Source organism: Poecile atricapillus, chromosome W (genome assembly GCF_030490865.1).
Source record: "Poecile atricapillus isolate bPoeAtr1 chromosome W, bPoeAtr1.hap1, whole genome shotgun sequence".
Lineage (NCBI taxonomy): Eukaryota > Metazoa > Chordata > Aves > Passeriformes > Paridae > Poecile > Poecile atricapillus.
The window spans coordinates 30843497-30868159 of NC_081288.1; the positions used below are offsets into that span (position 1 = coordinate 30843497).

At 39.6% G+C, this 24663-nt stretch overlaps 1 protein-coding gene across 15 annotated transcripts in view; it reads left to right on the plus strand.

The window, feature by feature from the left end:
• The window catches only part of LOC131591713 (ankyrin repeat and sterile alpha motif domain-containing protein 1B-like), a 407097-nt gene that overhangs the window by 347565 nt on the left and 34869 nt on the right, over window positions 1-24663 (plus strand). For 7 of the 15 annotated variants that reach the window (XM_058862673.1, XM_058862674.1, XM_058862675.1 and 4 more), the window contains 2 exons: window positions 10615-10722; window positions 15906-16085. The exons of 3 other annotated variants lie outside the window; for them this stretch is intronic. In XM_058862673.1, coding sequence (XP_058718656.1) covers window positions 10615-10722; window positions 15906-16085 — 288 coding nt within the window. The remainder of the gene's footprint in view (window positions 1-10614; window positions 10723-15905; window positions 16086-24663) is intronic. 5 more of the 15 variants (XM_058862680.1, XM_058862681.1, XM_058862682.1 and 2 more) reach the window with 1 other exon arrangement.

Sequence of the window (24663 nt, forward strand, 5' to 3'; positions counted from 1 at the left end):
GACTAGAGACTGGGGGGATTCTTGACAACATTCACTGTGGTTTGGAAATCATTATAGATGTGATTCAGGGCACCTGACTTATTTCAGCATGGGACAGCTATCCTGCAGTTAGAGAACCCACAGGTTTGGTAAGGCATTTTGGTTTCATGGAGGTCCAAATATCCCCTCATGTATCACTCCGTAAAATAAGGAAGGACCTGCTGGTGTTACTGCTACAGATGGGAAAAGTGAGGAATGGCATCCTTGGAACTGTCTTTCCTTTTTTGGCTTTATTATATGGTTTGGATGGGGTTAATATAAAGAACCAGATAATCAAAGCCTGAGCCATGGAGATGAGATTTATCCTCCCTTTGAAGAGAACCTTCCTTTTCCAGGAACTTCTGATAAGGCTGAAGAGAAAAAACAGAAAGAGTAGAGGTGTAGAAGACATGCTGCACTACCCTGTACGAGAAGTCAGTCCTGTAGGGCCCTTCTCACTGAGAAAATTCAAAAAGAATTTTTAGCAAGAAAGCCTTTCCCATGACAACCCATTCATTGGTGGGTTTTGCCGGAATGCTTCATTAATAATGGATCTGCCCAAACTGTGGATTCAGAAACATATATCTATATTCTTTTTCATTTATAAAATAAGGACAAAAAGTTTGAGATGACCAAAACTTTGCCAGTTTTCATTGTTAATAAGAAGTTTGGTTTATCTTTTTTTTTTTTTTAACTGTAGTACGAAATCAGCCTCATGTTTGGAGAGCTTTTCAGTACAGCTTGCTTTGTTCTAATTTGGTTATGTACAAAAATGTTTCTTCCTTAAGCCAGACTAATGTGGAATGTTTAATGAAGGAATTTGCATAAGAAGATGTGTAAGATCTGAACTGTCTTGTGGTTTCAGTCTCTCTCAAATCAGTAATATTTTCTGCTGGAATTCGTTGTGTTCCTCAGAGCCACATGGGAAGAATTTGCTTGAGCTATTGACGAATGAATATTTTTGCCACTTTATTTGTATCCTTTTGTAACCCCACCTTTTGATGGTATTCCTTCCTGCTCTTACCTCAAAGCATGAAAGAAAAAGATATTTTGAGAAATGCTTTTGCTGTCCCCTTGCTGCCACTGGCAGAGTTAATCCACCTATCCTGCTGTGCTTATAGAGCCTGTTCTTTCCCACCCATGGTGCTTCCTCCTCACAGATTAAGAGTCAAAGTACAGGATGATGCTGGCTTCCTGTGATGTATGATTCCGCTCTGCCGTGGTGACCACTGCCACCTTTTTCAAGATAAGGACTCTCATTGATACCGTCGTGACAGCATTAAGGATATGAACAAAGCCAGGATATATGGGAGAACTAATGGCTTTTTTAAAGCCATATCATGTATTTGGAAAGTGTACAAGATTTGGGGTTAAGAATCTGGCAAGCGGCATGACAATCCAAACTGAATGGAGATTAATCAAAATTTCTCCTAATTTATTTAAAGTAGGCTGATCAATCAAACTACCTGAAAGAAAACAGTAGAATACTTTAGCTGGAGTTGAGATGAATTGGTAGCTTTTATGTATGCAGTAGCTTCTTCCATTTGATGTTAAAGGATGAGGCTGATGAAACTTGGAGGGAGGGGCTGGCATTTAATTCACTAATTGTTGAATGAGCAAAGATTACAAACCAAGATAGTAAAAGATGTCTGGAAAAATAATTAGATTTTTTTTTATTAATTATTTTTATGCTAAGGTTGTATGTCACAACATAACTTATACTGAGTTTATAAGTTATTCAAAGTTTATTCTTCTAGGAAGTGTCCTTGCTGAAAGAAAAGTGATGAAATTGGTCAGCTGGCTGTTGCTGCAGTGCAGGTAGAGCGATAATCGAGGATCTTCTTTACATCATGTCATATCTGTTGGTGCATATTTCATGAAAATCTATGAAATTAGGATCCTGATAGTGGTGACATTCCTGGACGGCATAACACTTGGTACCCAAAAACAAAGTAAAGCTGCCTGTTACCAGCATGTCACAAAATGTGTTCGTCCCTCAGTGTGCCAAACACTGTCAATGACAGTGGTACGGCTGAGGATAAGCAGCCACTCTGCAGTAGGGTGAGTCCACACTGTTAAGACAAGGGCTGCTGAGTCCTCAAATGCATGGGCTTATAGACCATGGTTTCTGTTAAAACAGTTGCTTTATGGCTCTTTACAGACTTTCTTTATCCTAGCTTCTACTCTTCTCTTTTGGGTGGTCCACTGTGAAGGAAGCTGCAGTTTCCCTGTAGTGGGTTCATCTTGTGTTTGGCTCGTGCTGCTGTAAGCGCAAGCAGCTGCTGGGAATGAGTTTTCCAACCCTTCTTCTTTCATCTGCCTCTGGCTGTACTTTTCCAGACCGTTTTCTTGTGCCAATGTTAGCATTTCTGTGATCAAGGAACGAAGGAGATGAGGAGCTGGCCATACAGAGAGCTGCTCCCTGCCCACCTCCCAGGTCCTTCTTTGGAGTGGATGGGGTCCCAGGAGTGAGATCCCTGGGAGGTTTCTCTGCTGTAGCTGCTCCCATTGCAGCCCAGAGCCCCTCCTGCTGGGTCAAACCCTGGTATTTCTTTCTGCAGATCTTTCTTCTAAGGAAGCAGTTCCATAGTTTTCATGGGATTTACAGGACAACACAGCTGTATTTTGGCAGTGATTTGGGATGGGTTGTGGCCTCAGCATCATACTGTCAGTTCATAGTAGTAGAGTAAACTTACTTGCTTCTGCTGACATTACCAGTGATGGCTCTTGTATCAAAGCCTACAAACACTTTGCAGATTTTTATCATGATGATACTTCTGCAACTTTTCCCCTTAAAAAATGAGTAAATATTAATGTGAGCAGTAGAACAATAATGTATTGTCATGTTTGTAACCCTGGGATATATACTGTTGTGAGGGATAAGTATATTTTGGATTGCTCTATGTCCTGAACTGCACTTTAGCATGCTGGATTGTGTCCAGAGAAGGGCAGTGGAGCTGCGGAAGGAGCACAAGTCTGAGGAGGAGCAGCTGAGGGAGCTGGGGGTGTTCAGCCTGGAGAAAAGGAGGCTCAAGGGAGACTTTATTGCTCTCTACAAACACCTGAAAGGAGACTGCAGCCAGGTGGGGGTCAGCCTCTTCTCCCAAGTTACAAGTGACAGGACAAAAAGAAATCACCTTAAGCTGCACCAGGGGACTTGTCTTGGTCTAGGGCAAATTTGGGAGAAAACCTCCAATGCCCCTCCCCCCGCCCCAGAAGCAAACCCAGGACAGGAGGTTTAGTTTGGATGTTAGGAAAAAATTTCTTCCCCAAAGCCATTGACAGGCACTGACACGGGCTGCCCAGGTGGAGGCACTGTTCCTGGAGATGTTTCAAAGATGTGTAGATATGGCACTTAGGGACACTGTCTAGTGTTGGACCCAGCAGTTTTAGTTCTGTGGCTGGGCTCAGTGACCTTAAGGGCCTTTCCCAACTTAAATGATTTCCATGATTCTGTGGTTCTATGATAGCACAGCCAGAATGAAACCATTGCCTGTGTGCATAGATCTGACTTGAACTCAAAAGATATTCAAGAGTGGAACTGATGCTTTTAAAGTTTTACAATGTTTTAATGTTTTACAGTACAGAAAAATAGCTTTACTAAAATGAAATAATTGTGATGAAGAAGTGATTAAGTCTTTATGCATACATCTGGTAACTGGCAAATATACCAAGAAGCTAAGTCTGTTCTGAATAGCGTTTCTTAACATTACTTGTGATCTTCAGTCCAGGCTCTTCTCTCCAGTGTTTGGGTTTTCTTTCTCTATGTTGATGACAGAGTTTTCTGCACTCATTGTATATCTAAAGAATAGAATATATATCATCAATTTTTAAATTGGTTATTTAAAAAAAGCAAAAAAAAACATAGAGGGACTTTCATTAAACTCTAGTAGTAGAAGATATTTAACACCATCTTAGTTTTTTCACTATTTTTGCTGCAATTTTTATCAGACTATATAGCTGCATGATATAGAAGTAAACAACTTCCAGTCCTAATATATTAATATCTTTATAATTGACTGATATTATTCACATATTGCAGAGTTTACCTTTTCATGACAGACTTGGTTATAACTGTGAGCTCGAGTAATCTGCATTTTTACTCTGAGCAGTGAATGGCTGTTTTCTTCTTCTGACATTGTAAAAACTCTCATTACTCTATGTTATTAGAAGGCTTTAAAAAAAAGACATTTACTTAGTAGACAAATGTCCCATTCTTTAAATTAATGTTTGGGTTTTTTCCCTTTTGCTTGGATTTAAGTCTACAGTGAAGCTGGATCAAAATCAGAAAAAAAAAAAGGACCCATGTTACAGCTATTAAAATTTTCTATAGAGATTCTTTTTTTATCGCTTATTTTTCATTGCATGAGCTGTATTTCATGCTTGTGTACAGATTAATGTGCTTTGCTGATAATTGCCTATTAAAAATGGATAAATAAATTATTAGCTCATTATGAAACATGTTGTAGTACCAGTAACTTTAATTATAATTTATCTGCTGTGTAAGTAATCCTGCAAAATATTGTGGGATAACATATTGGTATTGCAATTGCTCTCTCATAGTGCTATGTGATTAACACTGAAGAACTCAAGGAGTAAGAGCTCCTGGTCTCTGTGACCACACATTCTTCAGATCTGATCTGAACCAGTAACTGGACCTATCATTAGCTCAATACAAAGATGAACTTGCGAGTCCTCAGTCGAGAGAACAGTCTGTCTCCTAGCACACAATTTGGGAATGTATTCCACCTTGCAAATTGTCTGATATTTTTTCTACTTACTTACTGTGACAATTGAATGTTTTCCTTTATGTTCAGACCTGCTTAGTGCTTGCCATTTTTCACATAAATAATATTTTGAGCCTTGTCTCTTAGAATAGGTAATCATTATTGTAGCAATCTTGGTGTTTGTATGTATAATAGATCCTTAGGATTTCTGATTAATGGGGGTTTGAGTCTAATGTGACAAAAATGCGCATATGTAATGTTTGTCATTACATTTCAGGCTTCTAAAATGATTGAACTTATTGACTTATTTCTTAAGAGGCCATGTATTTAACTTTTTAATTAAAAAATTGTTTTTAAAAAACAGTCCAGCATGTAGTCTGAGACACATCCTCAGAAAGCAAAGTGGCCAGGTATCATTTTCGGCTAGGTCCTATTTCACTGCATTTTCCTGGGTTTTTTTTAGGAAAAATATTAAATTGATATCTTTTATCACTGAAATATTAGTGTTTATTGATTACAAGCACAAATCTACAGTTACTATTTTTATATTAAAAAAATTTAGTGCAGCCAAAACACCAGCACCTGGTATTTTCCGTTAGCCAATATGGAAAACACTTTAGTGACAAAAATGGCTTGTCTGACCAAGTTTAGGACAAAGTCTGTCTTGAGAACCTCTACAAAAAATAATGAATTCTCACCTGCCTCAGTTCAACCTGAGTGGCAATGGCAACTTTACTCGGAGAAGACTCTTGGCCTTTGCTTTCTCAGTGCCCTTAAATGGAAATCTGCATCACAATTATTTATTTGAGTGATAGGGGACAAAACAAACATCCGTTTCTTATGATAACATATAGAAATGGGACTGGCAAGGCAGCCATTGGCCTTTGTGAAATGCTGTCATCAAGACAACTGACATCTCTTTCCAGTTGGTTTATTAATTCCAGAGGATTGTGATGCATATTTCATATCCTTATGATATGAAATCACTATGATATGAAATTATAAGTATCTCACAGGTGTTTTCCTAGGCATAATAAGCACTAGCTTCCCCTGCAGTTGTGGACACCAGAGAAGTTGCAGCAAGCCTCTGACCAGCAGGATGCTTTGGTGCTTCTCTGTTGCCATGTGCTGAGCAGGAGCATAAAGTATGCCCGTGTGAAGAATGCAAAAGAAGTCTAATATGGCTTGACTGGATTTGGCTTTGCCTGGTATTTGTAAAGCCACTGGGCATTTGTACAATCACAGAGTGGTTTGGGTTGGAGGGGACCTTGAAGAGCACCCAGTTCCAAGCCTCTTGCCATGGGGGCCACCTGACGCTAGCTCGGGTGGCTCAGAGCCCTGTCCAGCCTGGCCTGGAGCACTTCTAGGGATGGGACATCCACAACTTCTCTGGGCAACCTGTTCCAGTGCCTCACTATCCTCACTGTAGATAATTTCTTCTTAATATCTAGTCTAAACCTACCCTCTTTAAGTATCATAGCTGACTTGGGCCTATTTAATTTTCAAAGAATACCAGTCATTACACCAAGTAATCTTGGTTGGTATGCAGAATATAGAGTTTTTTGACCTTTTTTTATTTGTCTCTATGTTTGTTTTAACCGTTAACACTGACAGCAGTTCAATGGATAGGATCTGTAAAATTGATACTGAAAATTTATACAATAAGTATGTTTAATCCTTTTTCAGATTTTCAATTAAACCAATCCTGTTGGTCAGGTGAGCTGTATGGTTAATCTGGGGTCACTTCCTGGGTATTCTGGGTATTCTGGGCCCTGCCACGTTTCAGGATTAGCCCTGTGGGGCCGCGTTGTGGCAGGAGAGGGATAATAATCAAATTTATCCCTTCATCTGTAATTCCAGATATCTCGGCGTTTATTCCAATATGACCAGCAGTAATATGGTTAATAATACTGATTTTAGCAAGTGTTTTGGGCTGTTTTCTTGCAGAAATAGGAAGATCCCACTTTTTGGCTTGCATTTACAATTTTTTCTTGAATTTGTCTGATGCTGCTACTGGAGAATCGCGAGCACTGTTCTGATCACTCTTTAATTTTATACTTTGTAGCTGGTTCCTAGTGTCCAGTTGCTGCTAGACATTTAGTCTAGACCTCTTGTGCTATTATGATCCTAATTTTGGCCCTTTTTTTTTTTTTTTTTTCACATTATTCCAAAAGAAGAAGAATTAATGTCTTGAATTTCAGTAACATTTCTAATATTCTGGGAAATAAAAAGTAGAATCGTACAGTATTGAATATTATTATTCAATTAGACAAAAGATCAGGCAGGAGAATGTAGCAGAAATAATGCTCATTTTAGGTGGAATAACTTGTTAATTCCAGCATTTGCACATACACAGTCATCAGGGAGTTATTGGGCTACATGTGTTTTTTGAAACATCTGTCAACTAAACCAGAAATCTAAATGCAAAGTGTTACATTGGTTATATTTGTGGATTTCTTGCATTTCCTAGTGGAATTTAATTTTGTATGCGAATCATTGCAGAGTACAGGACTAAAAATAAGATTAAATTTTTGTGCATGTATCAATGCTTTGGATGAACGACTTGCCCCATTCTCTTTTAATTGAATCAACAAACAACAACATCAAATACATGAAATATAGTTGTATCATTTTTGTCTTGGGTATCCTGCCATCGGTGTGGAAAGAAGCATGTCATGTACATGCTTTTATTTTATTTTTTTCCCTTTTGTACCAGTAATGAAATAACATGCTGTGGAGGGCCTTGAACTGCTCTGAACAGTGTGAGGACATGTTTTTGCTGATTCCTGCAGCCACACTGCAAAACCCATTTCATTGTTGTGTAGTAAGTGGGCTACAGTCCATTTGACAAAATGCCTCACTGCATGATACTTAGGTGCACTCTATTGACTGTCCTTATTCAGTGTTAGTTCAGTGTTGTGGTGTTCACTGTCACCTGATTTATAGAAATTACATACCAGGAAAGCTAACTTTAGGGCTGTTTAAGTGCAAGACTTTCAACATTAACACATTTCTATGGTACTGCTTTAGGCAGTTGTACCGTTCCACACTGTTGACCTATATTTGTGATATTTGACATTTTTTATAAATACTGTCAAGGATAATCCATCACAGGATGAGTTTCCAGAGTCTCAAGATGTTTGTTAAGCCCTCATAACTCAAATATAGAAGTGTTTCAGAACACAGTATTTTACGTTTGTAAGTTGAGAAACAGGTTTTCCAAGTAAGGAAATGTCTAGGGAGTCATTTCCAGAAGAATACAGCTGTCTTCAGTTAAAGGAATATGTGCTTCAGATGATTCTGGGATGCAGCTGCCTGGTGCCTGAGGACCATATGTTTCTGTAGGTTGCATGGTTAACTTCCTCCCATTCACATTTGGGGCAACCACCATTGTAATAGAAAAACAAAATGTGGAGTAAGCTTAGCAGTGCCTATGGTATTTAAAGATCTGTATAACTTTAAAATTGAGAACAGCTTTTGAAATAATTTAGTCATTGAGACCCGTCTGCTGATCTCTTATGTGTGCAGTCCCTCAAGACTTACGTCCTTTTCTCTGCCTGTGAAGTCAAAGAGAATAGCTTTGTGTGGTTTGATATAGCTAATAAGGCAGTCAGAGTGCTGAGGACCTTGAAACAACCCAAAGAACTTTAGCTTGGCTTAAAAATCTCTGGATAAATGATCTTGTTGATGGGGAAGCATTATGAAAGAAGCAAGTTCACTGAAGTGCATTACTTGAGTAATGTTTAAAGCAGCTGTAGTTCATTCACGTGTTTCATATAGTTAAATACAGAGATAAACTGTGCACCCTTCTGTTTAACACTCAGTGTAAACTGAATACATAACTAAGTCTCCTGCATGCCTCAGGCATTTCTCTGTGTGCTGCATTATCTCAGCTTCACTCGTGCTTCTCTAGATTTAGACTGAAAGGATAGCACATAGCAGGGTGCTTTGTGGGACTGCAGCTTGCGTTCCCTGCTGAGCTGCAGGGTCTGCAACACCCCTGTAAGCTGCCTCTCAGAGGAAGGCCTCCATCTGCTTGATGTCATAGCCCATCACTTTGGAGATGCAGGCAGAAAAGAGGTTATTGATGTTCAACAGTATCAGCACAGAGACGTCTAACAGAGGAAATGTGGATGGATTCATGTGCACGTGGATAGGCAGGATAATGGATGGACAGGCATGGATACCAGAATAATGACAGCATGTTCCTGTACCATATTTTGAGATGTTGGATCCAAGAGATGTAGCAGGGGAGTTGCTGGGGTTTGGATAATGATGTTCTCATGAATTGTAACTCTCAGTGCTACCGCTTAAGCTGAGGTAATTGTTCACTAAAAATGTAGCATTTCCAGGTCTTTTTGGGGACTATTACTTTTTCTAGGTTGAGCAAGAACTTCCTCTCAACTGAAGGGTGTTGACACACGGTGGTCCTAAATATAGTGGGAAGTACTGTTTTCTGAGAGGGATTGGCGGCAGCTCTGGAGTATGAAACCACATGTACAGTCTGGAGGAGTTATGTAAGGACATTGCTGTTTGCAGAGCAGAGGCTTTGCTGCTACAATTAGTGCTGCTATACACTCTTTCCACTACAGCCATTGAAGCCATTAAAGAATAGCTTTGAAATATGTTATTTTTCCCACTAATACTTTAAATTTCCAACTCACTGCTTCTGCTCTCTCACTTTTCCTGAGAGCAGTGGTGATTTTGTATGAGGTAGGGACACACAGAAATACAAATGAGGAGTAGTTGCTGTAAATTTGGGGCAACTTTTTGGCAGTGTTCTTGGAGTTTGGACAAGCACGAGGTGTGTGAATGTATCCACTGATGGACACGTTTTTGTGCAACAGAGATTTTGTGTCTGATAAAAAGCGTAATACAACTCCAGGGTAAAATTTGTCCACCCAGTGTTTTTTACACAAGGATGAATCTACATAATAGCACCAACTGTAGGACATATTTGGAGATTACCTGCGTGTGTGAATCTACACATACAGGTAACCAAGGGCAACCCTCAAACCACAGCCAAAATGCAAAGGGTAGATTTATTTCATTACCTTGCTAACCACACCAGGTGACAGAGGGACAGGGACATGGCTCCATTCAAGCTGGCAGGAGGGGAGGGCTCCTGCCTCTCTATAATGCAAGGCTTCCCTCATGTCTGTGAGAGCGGGTTATCTCTCCACAGGACTTCCACTTCTCAAAACAGGCAGAGGATGAACAACATCAGACATAATAAATGGAGTTTTCCCACACCAACAATTTTAGGATTCCCAGCTGCAAGGTCACTTTGAGAGAAACTATTCCCTCCTCCTCTGCCAAATTTTGCAGTTTTAACCCTTTTCTAGTAGCAGTGGGAAAGGCATGGTGAATAGATTTAAAAGTGGTAACATTTACTCTTCGTACTATCTCTTTTTTCCCTTCTTGCCTCCTCTAAGCATTCACTGGCTGTTTCTCACTCTTTTCCTCATCCATCCCGTGAATCACTTTAATCCTCATCACTCACTGTTTGTATGCACCTTTGTATTTCCTTCTCCAGTCATCTCATCCCCTTCCCTTTTTTTTCTTCCTGCTCTTCTGCCTTCTCATTTCATTTTTGTCTCCTCTTTACTCATGTTTGAGCCTGTTTTTTTCAGTTTTCCACACCTATATATGCTCTAGTTTCTTCCTTCATTTTACAGTGTTTTTCCTCTTATCACACCTCTCATTTTCTCTGCTGATTGTTTGCCTCGCACAGCTCCCTGTCTGCTCAGCCTGTCTAGAGGACTGACTTGTTACAAGGTTTAAACAGAAAATGTCTTCAGTCTGAATGGATCTTCATGTAATGGTTGCCATGTGCTCTTTTAATGATGTATTTTTTATATTATTTCAGGTCTTAAAAATTAGCTTGATTGGCCACCGGAAGCGTGTTCTGGCATCTCTGGGAGACAGGCTTCACGAAGATCCTCCTCAGAAACCACCTCGGTCAATAACCCTCAGGGTGAGTCTATGAAAATTTGTTTGCATTTCTTGACAAGTCAGCAAGGGTTTCATAACATTCAGATGAAAACAATGGCTACTTTGAGTGGGGTTCAACTTACCTTACTTGAAAGTTGTAGATTATGGACATCTTAGGCTGACCGGCCAGCAGAAATATATTGACATTTTTACAGGGTGATCCATGTGACCTGTTTCAGATGTCTGCCTTAGGATGAGATAAGGAGGATCTTAGAAGTACCAGCTTATCTTTGCTAAAGAAACTAGCTCAGGACCAGGGATTTAAAAGATGCACATCTTCATTTGCCCACAGGAGTCCCAGTCCAGCTGATCAATATTGCAGGATGCAGCTTTTCAAATGTTTGCACTTACTTTTCAGACATATGCTTTAGGGTTTCTTTAAGGGGAACCTCTTGAAATTGTTGAGATAAAAATGCCATTAAGGTGTCTCTGTATATCAAAAGTTTCATCATGTTTTTAATTTTCATTTTTATTCCCTCTTTCAGAAACCTTGTTGCAATGTCCCTGGGTTTTTCCACACTTGACCACATTTAATCTCCTCTCATTATACCACCTTCACTCGGTTTCTCCAATCCAATGCCTTTGCTTACTTGTTGTCTGCTGCACTTATCAAGTTGTGGTCTGATGGCCACTTCCTACTGCATTCTCTCCAACAGAGTTCATAGCAACATTTTTATTTTGATATTTTAGGTCACACCTTTTACATTTGATTGGCTCTCATTATTTCCATGGGGCTGCATCTCTGACAGGAATCTCGTTTGGGATTAAATTTCAAAATGTCAGAGAGTATCTGTGCTCCCAAGCTAAATTTCCTGGTGTAAAGAGAAACACAGAAAGACAGAATGAGGGCTTATTTTTAATTGTACTTAAAATTTCTGTGACCAGCCTGTTTTCACCCTGCCTATTCTCAGATGCCCTATACAGACATTTTAGATCTGACCCCTTAATTCAACCTATTCCCAATGCCATATTTAAAAAGGTCTGACAAATCTGAAATGTGCTCTAAGGCACATTGCAGAAATGTGTGGATATTTTTCTTGTATTTTATTTTTTATGTATTTTGTGAATGATTCCTGATGCATGTCAGGTGTTAAAACACTCCAAGGAGAGAAACAGATAAAAAGGCAGACTTTTTTGCTGAATGCCTTCAGTACTCTGGACTGGATAATTAATTCCTCCTCAGCAATTGGGAAAGTTTCCACAGTCCACATTCTTGGTCAGGACTGTATATTCTCAGTTAATAGGGAAGGGAAAGCTGGATGTCCTCCATCTGTAGTCAAAATGATAAAAAGTAGTCTGCTGCTGCACAGCTAGAGCTACTGATGCGGGCCAGTGCTAAATGTCATTTATCACCTCTTGGAATTGGAGTCTTCACAGGGAATCCTAAAGAGGAGGACATGCATTTGGAATAAAGTTTTTCTTTCCCATCAACTGCTACAATGCCATTTCACATGAAACAAAGACATAGTGTTTAGTTTGTAGTCTGCAATGATTTGTATCTTGAAAATTGGCTTAAATAAGCTGGCTGCTGCTGCTGCTATAAGATTGATTTATATAGAACCACCGAACAGTTTGGATTAGAAGGGACCTTAAAGATCATCAAGTTTCAACCCTCTTTGCCATGGACAGGAGCACTTTCCACTAGATCAGGCTGCTCTACATCAGTAGAAAAGGTAGTTTTTGCTTTTAAGTTCCCAAGCTCAAGCTAAAGAATGCTAATTCTTCATATTTTTTGACTGTTTTTGTATTAGCTTTTATAATATTTTGAAGTAAAAAGTTAAATATTGAGGAAAACCAAAAATTCTTCAAAATCTAAAAATATCCACAACATATGTTATTCCCTGTTGTATGTTACTGTGTACTAAGGAGACACTATTTTGATTTCAAATATACTGTATTCAAATATATATATGTTATATATTACATGTGTATATACACACACTATACAAATGTATTTTTCTATAAAAAGAGTATAGAAATTGCTGGATCTCAGGTTACCTATGCAATCTTTCTTTCCTTGAGTGCATGATAAACTTTAATTATTGCACAGTTTCCATGTTCTTCATGGGAGCCCTCCCTCACCCAGTCAGCACTGGAGGCTGGAATTTAAGCTGAAGGACCAACAATTTTGGCAGAAAATTTGGAGAAAAAGTGTTGCAATAGTAATGATATCTTAACACAAGAATTAGTTCACTGGACAGAATTCCTGGTTTAAGGTTAGACAAACATCTGTGTGCCCAGGCAGCTTGGGGAAGGATCTCTTACGCTTCCTTCCAGCCCTGACCTATGTGGTTCATGGTGTACATGAGCAGCAGGTCTGAGAGGAGATGGGGCAGATTTTGAGAGTGAAATATGTGATCAGACATCCCTGCAGGTCATGTGTCCTTGCATCCACAGCCAGGTAGAAACACAAGATGAGTACCTGGTGACAAACAGTGGTGTGGTACTGAGGCCATGGTAGCACCTGCAAGGGTGTCCTGCCTGGTCTGCAGGTTTGTTTAAGAAAGTGAGAAGGTGGGTATGGAGTGAGGAAGAAGAATGAAGGAAGAATGGGATAGAGGCTCATGATTAAAGGAATAGCTGTACCTATGAAACTATAGACTTACACCTATTTTTGCCACAAAAAACTTGGATAATTCATGGCAAGTTATTTAATTAATTGCTTCCTAAACAGTCACTAATTGTATGTTACTGACAAGCTAAGTATTTGACTGGAGTTCTGAGTCTAATTTATACAAGTGCTGTGTACACAGTGCTGAAAATTGGATCAACAGAAGTGGAGTTTGGAATTCAAGCACTTGGGAAATTGAGCCATAGATGTTGTAATAGAGTGACTGCCACTTTCTAACCTTTGTGTGTCTCAGGTCACCCACATAAAGCAGTGATTATAAAATGCCAGAAGTCACAGGTGTGGTGAAAATTAATTGATTGGCATTAGTAAAGTGCTTACGAGCATCATGACTATGACAATATTAATCATCCTCTCTTCAGAGCAGGATTTGAAAAGAGTTTAGGAGAGAGGTTTGGGGCCATGAAACGAGGCAAGAATAAAATACTGACTACACGGTAACTAATGATAACACTGTGCTGAGTAGATGACAACACTCTGCACAGTTGAAGATCCATCTGTGCTGTGAAGGACAACTTTGAGAAAATAGCATAAAATCATACAATGACATACTGTTCCATAATGCAGAGGCACGGTAATTCTTTTATTTCTTGAGTTGGTATTTCTTGCCTGTATTGCCTTGCCAGCAATCTTCCAATATAGATCTCAAGTGAATTTCCTCCTCATATGCACTTTGATAAAATATGAAAAGTTCGATGGGGGCTGGAATCTCTATGTTCATCTGTCACTTGGATACACTGGTGGCCCTATCAGCCTGCAGCAGTGGGTGAATCCTGATTCAGAGCAGAGAGAGGTTACCCACCTGGCTGGAGCAGCAGGTAGCACTCACTAAAGAGGATCTTGTTTGTTGCCCATATACACAGGTTATTTTCAGAGCAGAGGTGTGTACACCATATTGTTAGGTCCAGGGAGGGAGGATTTTAGAGATTATGCCTCACCAAACCTACTGAGTGTGTGCAGACTACTTTCAGAAGCTTTTAACTGGACCAAATGTAGGTGGATTTTTGTGAAGGAGGGAAAATATTATTTCTGAGAGGAAAACGTTCTTTTCTTTGCCCTGGGAAATGTCAAGTGCTTGTCTCAGATTATAGGAAAGCTAGAGAATTAAAAAAAAAAATTAAAAAAATCCCAGTTAATTAAAAAATACTGAGGAGCTAGAGCTATATTTTCAACATGAAAAATTGGCAACATGAAAAATACTAATCCATTACTGTGATTGCAAGGAATAATGTCACATAGACTCCTACACATCAAATATTGACACCAGGCATTATTATGACTTGAACTTTCCATTTGGAAAAGATTATAACTCTCTGATTCCTTATAGCAGATCTTGTTTCTTAACAACGTGGAGTAAAGTACCTTGATGCTTTTCAGAACTGGGCTTACTTCAATGTAATAATGCATGAATCATCCACTTTAATTCTCTTTTTAAATAAAAAAGCAGAACTTTTTTACCTTCCACGCTGGATCAGGTTTTTTCTTGCTGCACCATCTTCAGGTCCCCTCTTGCTGCTCGGTGTTGAACTAGAGCATTGCAGCAGGAGGTGGTTTAGAGGAGGCCTGCTCTGAGCAGACGTGCTCCTGGCTGCGTGCTGCCCAGGAGCCTACATCACGAGGGAGGAACATTTCCCACCCGGTTGCTGTGCCAGTGTTCTCCTGCTCACTGCACAGCACACTGCTCCTGCTGATGGGGCTCCAGGAGAGTGTGCGGCGGTGCACCCGGACACCGACGTTTGTAGCTGCTGCTTGAACGAGTGATGCCATGCGCGTGGGAGCCGGTGCTTCCAAACATACACACCATGTCTGGCTGTGGGCAGTGTGGTGGCCACAAAATGTAAAATGTATACCAGGAGGACTTGTTTGTTTATTAGGTGGTGTTTATGTATCACATATGTATTATGTATTTGCACACTGACTGATACAAGGTTACAGTTCAGTAGAGGAAACAAGGAAAGCCAGGTGAAATATTTGTACTCTGATGCTTTCATGCATTCCAGGAATTGGTATTTAGCTTGCGTCTGATATCTGGTGCTTCAAGTTAAAATGGATGTTCCGCAAAACCTGATATAAAAATTGCAACAAAATGTCTATACTGTGTAAATGGACACACATTTCTTTTTTCCAGCAAGAGGTGTTGCTAGTGTTCAAATCATTTTCACTGCTCAGAGCAGCTGCTCAGAAGTGGTGAGAATGTATTTCATCTTACAAATAGCTGATCCTAAATCATAGCTTTATTTGGGCCTTGACAAGAAGTAGCTCACTGTTTTATCTCTAGAAGAGAGTATATATTACACAAGGAGGTTTTGGGGAGGAAATATGCCACTAGTTCATGTAATCAGTGAACTATTTTTCCTCCTACGTGGGCTCTGCACTTCAGGTAGCAAATCTCAAAAGTTCATCCACAATAACCTCTACTGAAGGAATTGTTCCATAATTTTTTTTAGTGTGAGCAAGTCAAATGCACTTTTAAATGTGTGATTTGAAGTCAGCAATATGCTGTCCTTCTTATGCTGCATTTCTCTTTCTCTGTCCAGGAACCCAGTGGTAACCACACTCCTCCCCAGTTGTCTCCATCACTTAGCCAAAGCACTTTCACTACTGGTGGCTCCCTGGACGTTCCCCACATTATCATGCAGGGCGATGCAAGGAGAAGAAGAAATGAAAACTATTTTGATGATATTCCCCGCTCAAAGCTGGAGAGGCAGATGGCACAGGTAGGACTAAAACCGGTGCCGTTAAAAGGCTGGGCCTTACTGCTTTTGGTTACAGGGGTAATCCTGATCAGAGCAGTGGGTTGTACATGAAGGCTGAGTGGTAAAGGTTGACAATTTTTCCAAGCTGTCTCTTCCAACTCTCTGTATTTCAAAATAGTGTAAATTGATGTGTTGGTGCATAATTTCTCCTCAGAGGTAGAGGTTTGTGAGTGTTTAGATGCATGGAGGATGAGGTGAAGGTGGCTTCTGTGCACCAGAGTGTGCAGTCTGCCCACAGCACCAACTCTGCCCCTCGTTTTCTTAATAAGGTGCAGATTCCTGAAATTCTGAGCAGCCTAGATAATAAAACTAAGATTGCATCAGTTCACTGCTGGAAATTCAGAGGACTTGAAGGGTGATGACTGCTGCATTTATTAATGGGAAGGGTCAGCATTCTGCAAAACTGTGATCTGGGAATATATTTTGATTATTTAAAAAAAAAATATTTAAGTCTGCAAAAAATTACTTGAACAACAATAGACTCAACTGGATGTTAAATCAAACTGTTCATGAAAGAAAGCCTAAAGTAGCCTTCATCTCTAATTTTTTTTCACCCAACCACTGAAAGAGTACTGATAATTTTAAATTAAGCATACATTGAGTGATGCCACAGAACCATAGAACAATGTAGGATGGAAAAGACCCTTAAGGTCTTCTACCCTTAACTCAGCTCTACCACGTCCACCACTAAACCATGTCCCAAAGAGCCACACCTACATGTTTTTTGAACAGTTCCAGGGGTGATGATTGAACCAGTTCCCTGGACAGCTCTCTCCAATGCCTGACCACCCCTTCAGTGAGGAAATTTTTCCTAACATTCAATCTAAAGTGCAGTAAATTATGCATGGACAGTCTGTTGGTGTTTAGAATGAGCTCAACTGGTTTTCAGTGATACCTATGACGATGAAAGAGAGCCAGGTCTTATGCTGCATGCTGGAAACAGGGCTTTGATTTACTGTCAGAAGCAGATGGGCAGCCAGGCCAGTTCCTGGAGCAACTCATTCCACGAAGGAGCAGGTTGCTGCATGCTTCCCTGCATGAGGCTTCCCAGCAGTGTCTCTGCCTGCCACAACCCAAAATAGAGCCTCTGTCCAAAATTCAGCCTCAAAATGGAAACAGCTATGCAAATAACTGTATTATAATGAACAAAAGGCTGCAGTCTGTCAGCTAATTACATGAACAAGAAGTAATTAAATAAACAAACAAAACAAGGTGCTGCCATTACCTGGGAACACGGAAACAAATTAAATTCCATTTGTTCAGAGGACATTTCTAGGGAAGTGAAATTGCTTTTGGTTGGGTGGGGCTGTCACCTTGCCCTTTTTAAAACTAATTTTCTGCTATATAATCTTGTACAGAATTAAGGAGAAAGTTGCTGAGTGAATGAGCTTGTTTTCAAACCAAAGACTCCTGGGCTTCTGTGGCAAGCATAAGGTTCAGCTGAAGTCCACCAAGAAAAGACAGGTTTTTAACATGAAAATATTTCTTGAAGGTCGTGAGATTTAGGTGTTTGAGCATAAAATGCACACTTGCTTGTGGCTGAATTCACTGGTTTGTCTAATTAGTTCATTTAGTCACTGTTCACAAATCCCTATACTCTCTACCTCTTTCAGTCACTAGTATTGAAGACAAAAAAAAACCCAAAAAAACAAAAAAAAAAACAAAAAAACAAAAAAACAAACAAACAAACAAAAAAATCCTATGCTAACAATTCTTTCTGACTCCATTTCACTCCTTTCTTTTAGTGATATTCCCAAGAGGTATGACATACTCTCATAAATGACACTTGGAGATTTCCTTTGTGCTGTTGAATTCTGCATTTCCAGAAGGACTGATATGTTACATGTTCAAAGAGAAAACGGAACAGTTATTACTTACACCACTCCAAATTCCTGTAGAACCAATTTAGTGCTTAGGAGATATTTTTTGTTGTTGGGATTTTTTTGAGGTGATGGGTGGGTGGGTGGTTTCTTGGGGTTTCTTTTTCGCTTGTGTTTTTGGGCTTTTTTGTTGGGTTTTTTTTTCCCCCCTGTTGTTGTTGTGGGAGTGTGTACCCACTGAATGAATGATTTCAGTGCCTTCTGTCTAATTTTAACTACTGAATATAGCCGTCATCCTTTGGGACTCCAAAGGAGAAAATGGATTCAGATGAAATCCATAAAACCGTGGTTTGTGTTGTTCCCTGAACTCCAATCTGTTTGAAGTCTTTTTCAGCTCTGCCCCCAAATTCTGCATTCCTGATGTATGTAAAATTCCCTTTGACTTTAATGGGAAAGTCAATGACTCCCTCTGGTGATCATTCTCAATAAATTGGACTCACCCCATTAAGACGCTAATCAGGGATTTCTTCAACCATTCTAGCCCAAAAATAGATTCTTAAATCCATTTTGTGCAATGTGTGCTCTGCCAGAACGAACTATATTTCCTTCATCCTTTCCCCCCAAAGCCCCTTAGAAATTAAAAGTGAAATAATTGTTTCTGCAAAGTAAAGGAGATCCAAATAATTCTTAACATGGACCTTCTGCTCTGAGTGTTGTGGGGTTTCTTGGGTTTTTCTTTTATCTAGCAACTTTCTCCTTGCAGTTTGCTGGTTCCTTTGGCTTGTGTCAGATCAGCAGCAACTTCTAAACTGATACCAGTCCAGCTTCCCAGATAGAATACTTCTCGCATACAGAACGATCCAGAGGGATTATTTGAATTGCTTTGAGAATGTTCTCTTGTCTTAACCCTTTCTTTGCTAGGCTGTTTGCATGCTGCTGTATGAATCTGCATGTTTACTGGATGCTTGTCCACAAATGTGCATAAAGACATCTTGGATGCTGTGACGTTTTGGAAGTGTTTTAGGTGTGTTCTTGATGATGAGATTAATGGGCGTTTTTATGGCCTTGAAAAGAGAGGTCAACATGGTATTGTGAACTTATTTATTGTACTACTTTAATGAATTTGATTTTAGTCTTATTCTAACATTTTTTAAATATCTTACTCTTAATTCAAAATCTAAAATCCTGAAGATTTTTTGATGAAACTGGATGTTTCCATCTTTATAATGGCCTGTGTTTTCCATAAAAACTGTTACAGGGAGTCATCAAGCATGTTGATCTTTGCATCAATCAACGAGTATTTCTTAAACAATGAGCACAGCAGCTTAAATCTGTTTTCCTTTGATGTGCTAGATGTGTTTAAACAGTTCTCTGAACCGTAATCAAATCTGCTTGTAAGTAATACAACTCTTTGTTTCCTGGAGGAAGCACTGATTTAAATTTACTTAATGTGGGTGGTTTTGTCTCAAGGCCAGCGTGTACCTTCATTTACAGTTCCCTAGCAGACTGTTTGTGACCTAAGGGGAAAATCGAATAATAAACAATGAGTCTAACCAATTTAGATTCCCCAATGGAATTGGTTTGGTCATCCAACCCCCTGGTTGATCATCCAGCTCCGAAAGTCTGTGATGTCTGGTTGTATAAATCATAACTGCCAAGATGGTAATACAGAAGGCTGTGAGATGGTTTGTTTTCCAAAAAAAAAAAGGACAAAAAAAATCTAGGAAGAAATGAGTAGTCTGAGTCATCATTAGCTGTGGATGTTGAATTTTGAGCCTGCAAACTGTAGGTTAGTATGATCAAATTAATGTAGTTTAAAATAGCTGAGGTTGTTCTTAAGATTGCCTGAACCTTTAAAATAGAACTCAAATCATGCAGGCAAAGCTTGAGTACTTTGGAACCAAAATCGGTAGGAGGAGGAGTCCCATTGAAGGGATTGGGCTCTTCATTCACCCCTGAAATAGTTGCAGGGAAGAACTTTGGAGGTTGAAAGGAATCACAGCCAAGTTCATTAAGAGACATCAGTTAAAATGTAGCCTTTTTAGGATTTGCAATTCTCCAGGCAGGAGAGAAGCTTTAGGTACTAGCTGGAAGCATATTCCAGACTGCCAGCCCCGAGGCAGTGGCTATTTATTGTGCCAGCCAGTGGCAGATGGTGCTCTTAGCCACTCTGGTCCATCAGACCTCTTGCCGTGGTGCACCAAGCTCTGCACCCTGCCCTGAGCCAGGAGTGAGGGCCAAAAACATCTTTCCCGTGGCAGGAATGCAGGGAGGTGCAGGAAGCACCCCTGGCCATGGCAGTCCTTGCAGGAGGAGAGCTGGGACAGGCTTCCCCCGATGCTGTCACACACCTTCCCCATGGTGCTGAGGCTGCGGCACAGCCCGAGCCAGGAGAGCTCTGTCCTTTGGGGAGGAAATGGGCAGGAGCCTCGCTGGGGCTCTGGGGACAGCCCCAGCCTGTGTCTGCCTCTGGGAGGACAAACTGGGAGTGGGTCAGGGTCAGCTCTCTAGCAGGATAAACCTGGTCATGACCCATATGGGGGTACCCCAGAGAGCTGTGATGGAAGGAGGAACTCTTTTAGTATCTGAGAGACTTGAAAACTTATTCACAAAGGCTGACAGGAGATGTTCATTCACAGAGTTGCTGAACTCAGACTTAATTTTGAAAGCCTTTCTAGGTGCTTCAGTCTGAGATCTCTTGCTATTTTTTTTAATTATTTTTTTAATTTTTTTTTTTCCTAAAATGCAAGATAGTTTAAATGCAAGGTCATTGTAATGACTGCACAGTAAGTGTGAAGTAAATCTGTCCTGATTGTTGGGATTTTGCCATTTAGCATTATTTTCTAAGATACAATAATTCATTGCTGGGTTAGGATTGATATGCAGGGGACAATCATTTAAATGGATTTAGTACAACAGATCCTTTACCAACAGAAGAGGAGAAATGTCATAAAAGCAAAAAACAGAATTAGCAAAGGCGGGTTTATATTAAAATTGTGAAATCTTTTTGCTTCTTTCTGAAATAATACCTTCAACTCAGCAATGTCTTCCAAATACTTCACAGATACTAATGTGTTTATATTTCCAGTGCACTGTGGGGCTGTGATTTTAAATTATATTTTCCATTTTTCAACTAGGAAAGCTGATATACACAGATGTTGCAGGCTGAGTAAGATGACATAGAAAGTTTGAAGGAGCCAAAAATAAAAAAGTCATATTTAGTTTTGTAACCTTAAACCATCACAGTACAAAATTTTTTAATTTTTTGTTTCATGTTTGTTTTCCCATCTTCTCTGTTTTTGAAGGATTTAAAGATTACTATGAATGAGGAAAAAAAATACGCCTAAGAGAATACTGGTGTGTAAAATGAGATTATCTAAGAAGCAATGAGGAAGGATTTTTCATCAATGGTTGAAATTACTCATGAAATAATAGAATTCTTTACTAGTAGATTTATGAAGCAATAAATACAAATATATGGTTGAATAGATTCATTAACTTGTTACTTCTCTGGCTACTTATTTCCATTTTTTATAAGCACAAAATAGTTTCTGTTGTGAGGATAAATAGACGGCTATCTAAAAAAAAAAGTCAAATCCAAAAAAAATGCTCTAAGGCTCATATTTTAGGTGCATTATATTTTTAATATGGAAAGATGACTGAACTGTGAAGACCTTCAATTTAACACCAAAAGAAAAATGCTTAACTAAATCTATTGCTGGCAGTTGTATTTGTAATTCACATAGATACAAACACCATAGGTGGCTGTATCTTGATCATTTCAGCTCGTTTTCATCCATAGATCCCTTGAGAATTATGTGTTTCATAGAATCATAGAACCACCACTGGGTTGGATCATCTTGTTCTAACCTCCCTGCTCTGAGCAGGGACGCCTCCCACTAGAGCAGCTTTCTCAAAGCCCCATCCAGCCCGGCCTTGAACACTTCCAGGGATGGGGTATCCAACACCTCTCTGGGCAATGGACAAGTACACTGTTAAAGACATTATAAGAAATATACTTAATTTCTGCCTGAATAGAGAGAGAGAATTTTTTCAACAATGTTACAGAAGCTAACATTTTAGAACTGAATTTATGTGAGGTGGATCATATCTACAAGATGCTTCAGCAAATCAAATTAAGGAAGCTGCTATTATATTTAATATTAACGATCCAAACTTTAGTCATAAATACTACACCAAGAAAAGTTAATTAATGTTCTTCATAATTCACCGTATTTCACACTCAGTCTCTTGAACTAGAAGGTTTACATTGAAAAGATTGTATGAAAACTGAATTTTGATATTTAACATTTACATTTTTGATCTGCTGGAAGAAAGTTGTATTTAGACTTTGAGGTGCTTTTCTGAAAGAGCTTTTTTGTTGTTTGGGGGTATTTTTTTGCAGAAAGCTAGATACCTATGGTCCCATAATCTTCATTGGTGTTTGTGCAGAAGTTTATATCCTCTCTGCAAGGCTAAGAGGCTGGGGTACACTGAAAGCTGGCAGCACTAGCAGAAGGGGTATTGTCAATGAGAAGGAGCTCACACCTATCACCCACTTCTTACCTGCAAGAGAGCCAGTCCAAGGAGGCCTGTTGTTGCCTGGAAATTTTCATGTGAAGTATTTTCAGGAGAAGCAGAAGAAATGCACCAATGCAAAACATGTAATTCTACTAATAAGAAGTGATATTTCAAGTTTCTGCTTCGCTAAAATAAACACAATTTTCAAATTTCACTCTTCATCTCTGAAGATTTTTTTCTGAAGGAGAATTTGCAATTATTTCTGCTAGTAAGGTAAGCTCTTCCCAGAGCTTTGAGAACATTCAGGGATGCAGCATCTATTTTTATTAAATACCTGAGGGTTTTTATATAGGAGAAAGAAAATTCAGCAGAGGGCCACCATTCAGATGGTTGGGAGATGAAGCAGTTGCCCTCCAAGGAGTCTGCACAACCAGGGCTGGCTGGAGAAAACATGGCTTTGGGTACAAAAACTAAAAGAGGGACTCTGGACACCACAAGGAACTTTCTCCCCATGTGGATAGGCAAGCAGGGGGACAGGTTGTTCACAGAGTCTGTCCAGTCTCTGTCCTTGAGGTTTTCAAGACCTGACAGGATGAAGCCCTGAGCAATCTGGTCTCATCTCACACTTGCTCCTGCTTTGAGCTGGAGTTGGAGTGGAGCTTTCCTGAGCTTCCTTGTAGCATGAATTATCCTGTGATTCATATCCTTATTCTTCTGAAAGACTGCTCTATCTACTTTGAAGTATACTGAAACTTTCAGATCTTTTTCGACCTCCCCCAACCTAAATCACATTGATAATTTATTTGCCATTTTATTTCTCTGTGTAATCCTACTAAATTTCATCTGACTGATCTGTAGCTCATCAGGTCTGTTTTCACTTCTTACCCCATTCTGAGAAGTCCCTCACTTCTGGATCCTCCTTAGAGAGCACTGGCACACCTTCAAGCCACAGCATGGAGCAGGTCCTTGCAGACTGCCTCAACATGTTCAGTCCATTTGTGCTTAAATACCAATAATCATTCTCGAAACATGCTGCATCAGGAGTCACACAGTGTCCAAGCCTTGCTGTACTTCTCCTTGCTGATGCTGATTTAATTGACCAGTTTTCCAGCACAGGAAGGAAATTTGATCTGAGATGATTCATACTGAAGAACTTAATTTTGAAGAACCTCCTTATGAGCATCTTGAATTTTTCTTGGCACATAGAAGCTGTCTTGGTAGCACATGGCAGGCAATATTACACTTCTTCTTTGTTATTCTCAATAATGTATGCGTAGATGTAAATATACACATGCATACATATATTCCTGAGTGTTTATTTCAGATGGCCAGGAGCAATGTCAGAAGCTCATGAGAACCACCCCTTGATGGTTGCTGGATTTTTAAACATTTCTAGTCACTTACTGGTCCCTGCAGTTAGGCTGGCTGCAACTTTCTGAACCTTCCTTTTCCCCCACCTTAAATACCCTTTTAGTACTTCTTTGGTCCTTTAGTTTCTTCCATGACTTTTCAAGGATAATTACTCCTAATTTAGGTAAATCTTTAACATCTCCTAAGATGCCATTGAGTGAAACTCATTGAGCTGTCATGAATACATCTGCACTGCCTTCCACCCTGGCTCCTGCTCCTCCTGTGTGTGCTGTCCAGGTATTCTTTTCTGCCACTTTCCTCTCCTTAGAAAGCGTATGATTTCTATGATCAGTCTTACAGTTACTTTATTTCCTCAGCCAAGCTTTCCTAGTCTTTAAGGAGGAAGCCTAAAATTTTCCCTTGATAATTCTTTTCACCCTTCCTTTGACCCTCCTGCCTGTCAGAGTTGCATTCCACCGTGACTAGACAGGGAAAACTTTTATGCATGGGACACTGCAAAAAGAGTATGATAGCAGAGTCTTACTGTCACATCACTTGTGTTATATAAGTGATATAAGTGATAAGTGTTTATCTTTTGGGAAGTATTAAGATAACGGCATGTTTGGTACTAATCAGATGATGCTATTGTTTTGCTCTTCTTTGCCATATTATATTACTTAGGAAAATGTTCTTCATTAAACTCTTTCACCTCTGTGAACCTCTGTGTCAGTGGTATTGGGTGCCCAAGTGTATTTGTGTTTACTGTAGTGGAAATGTATGCACAAATTGAATTCTTTAGGGCTGTTTTGAGAGCATATGTTTTGGGAGCTGAAAATTGCAAGTATTTG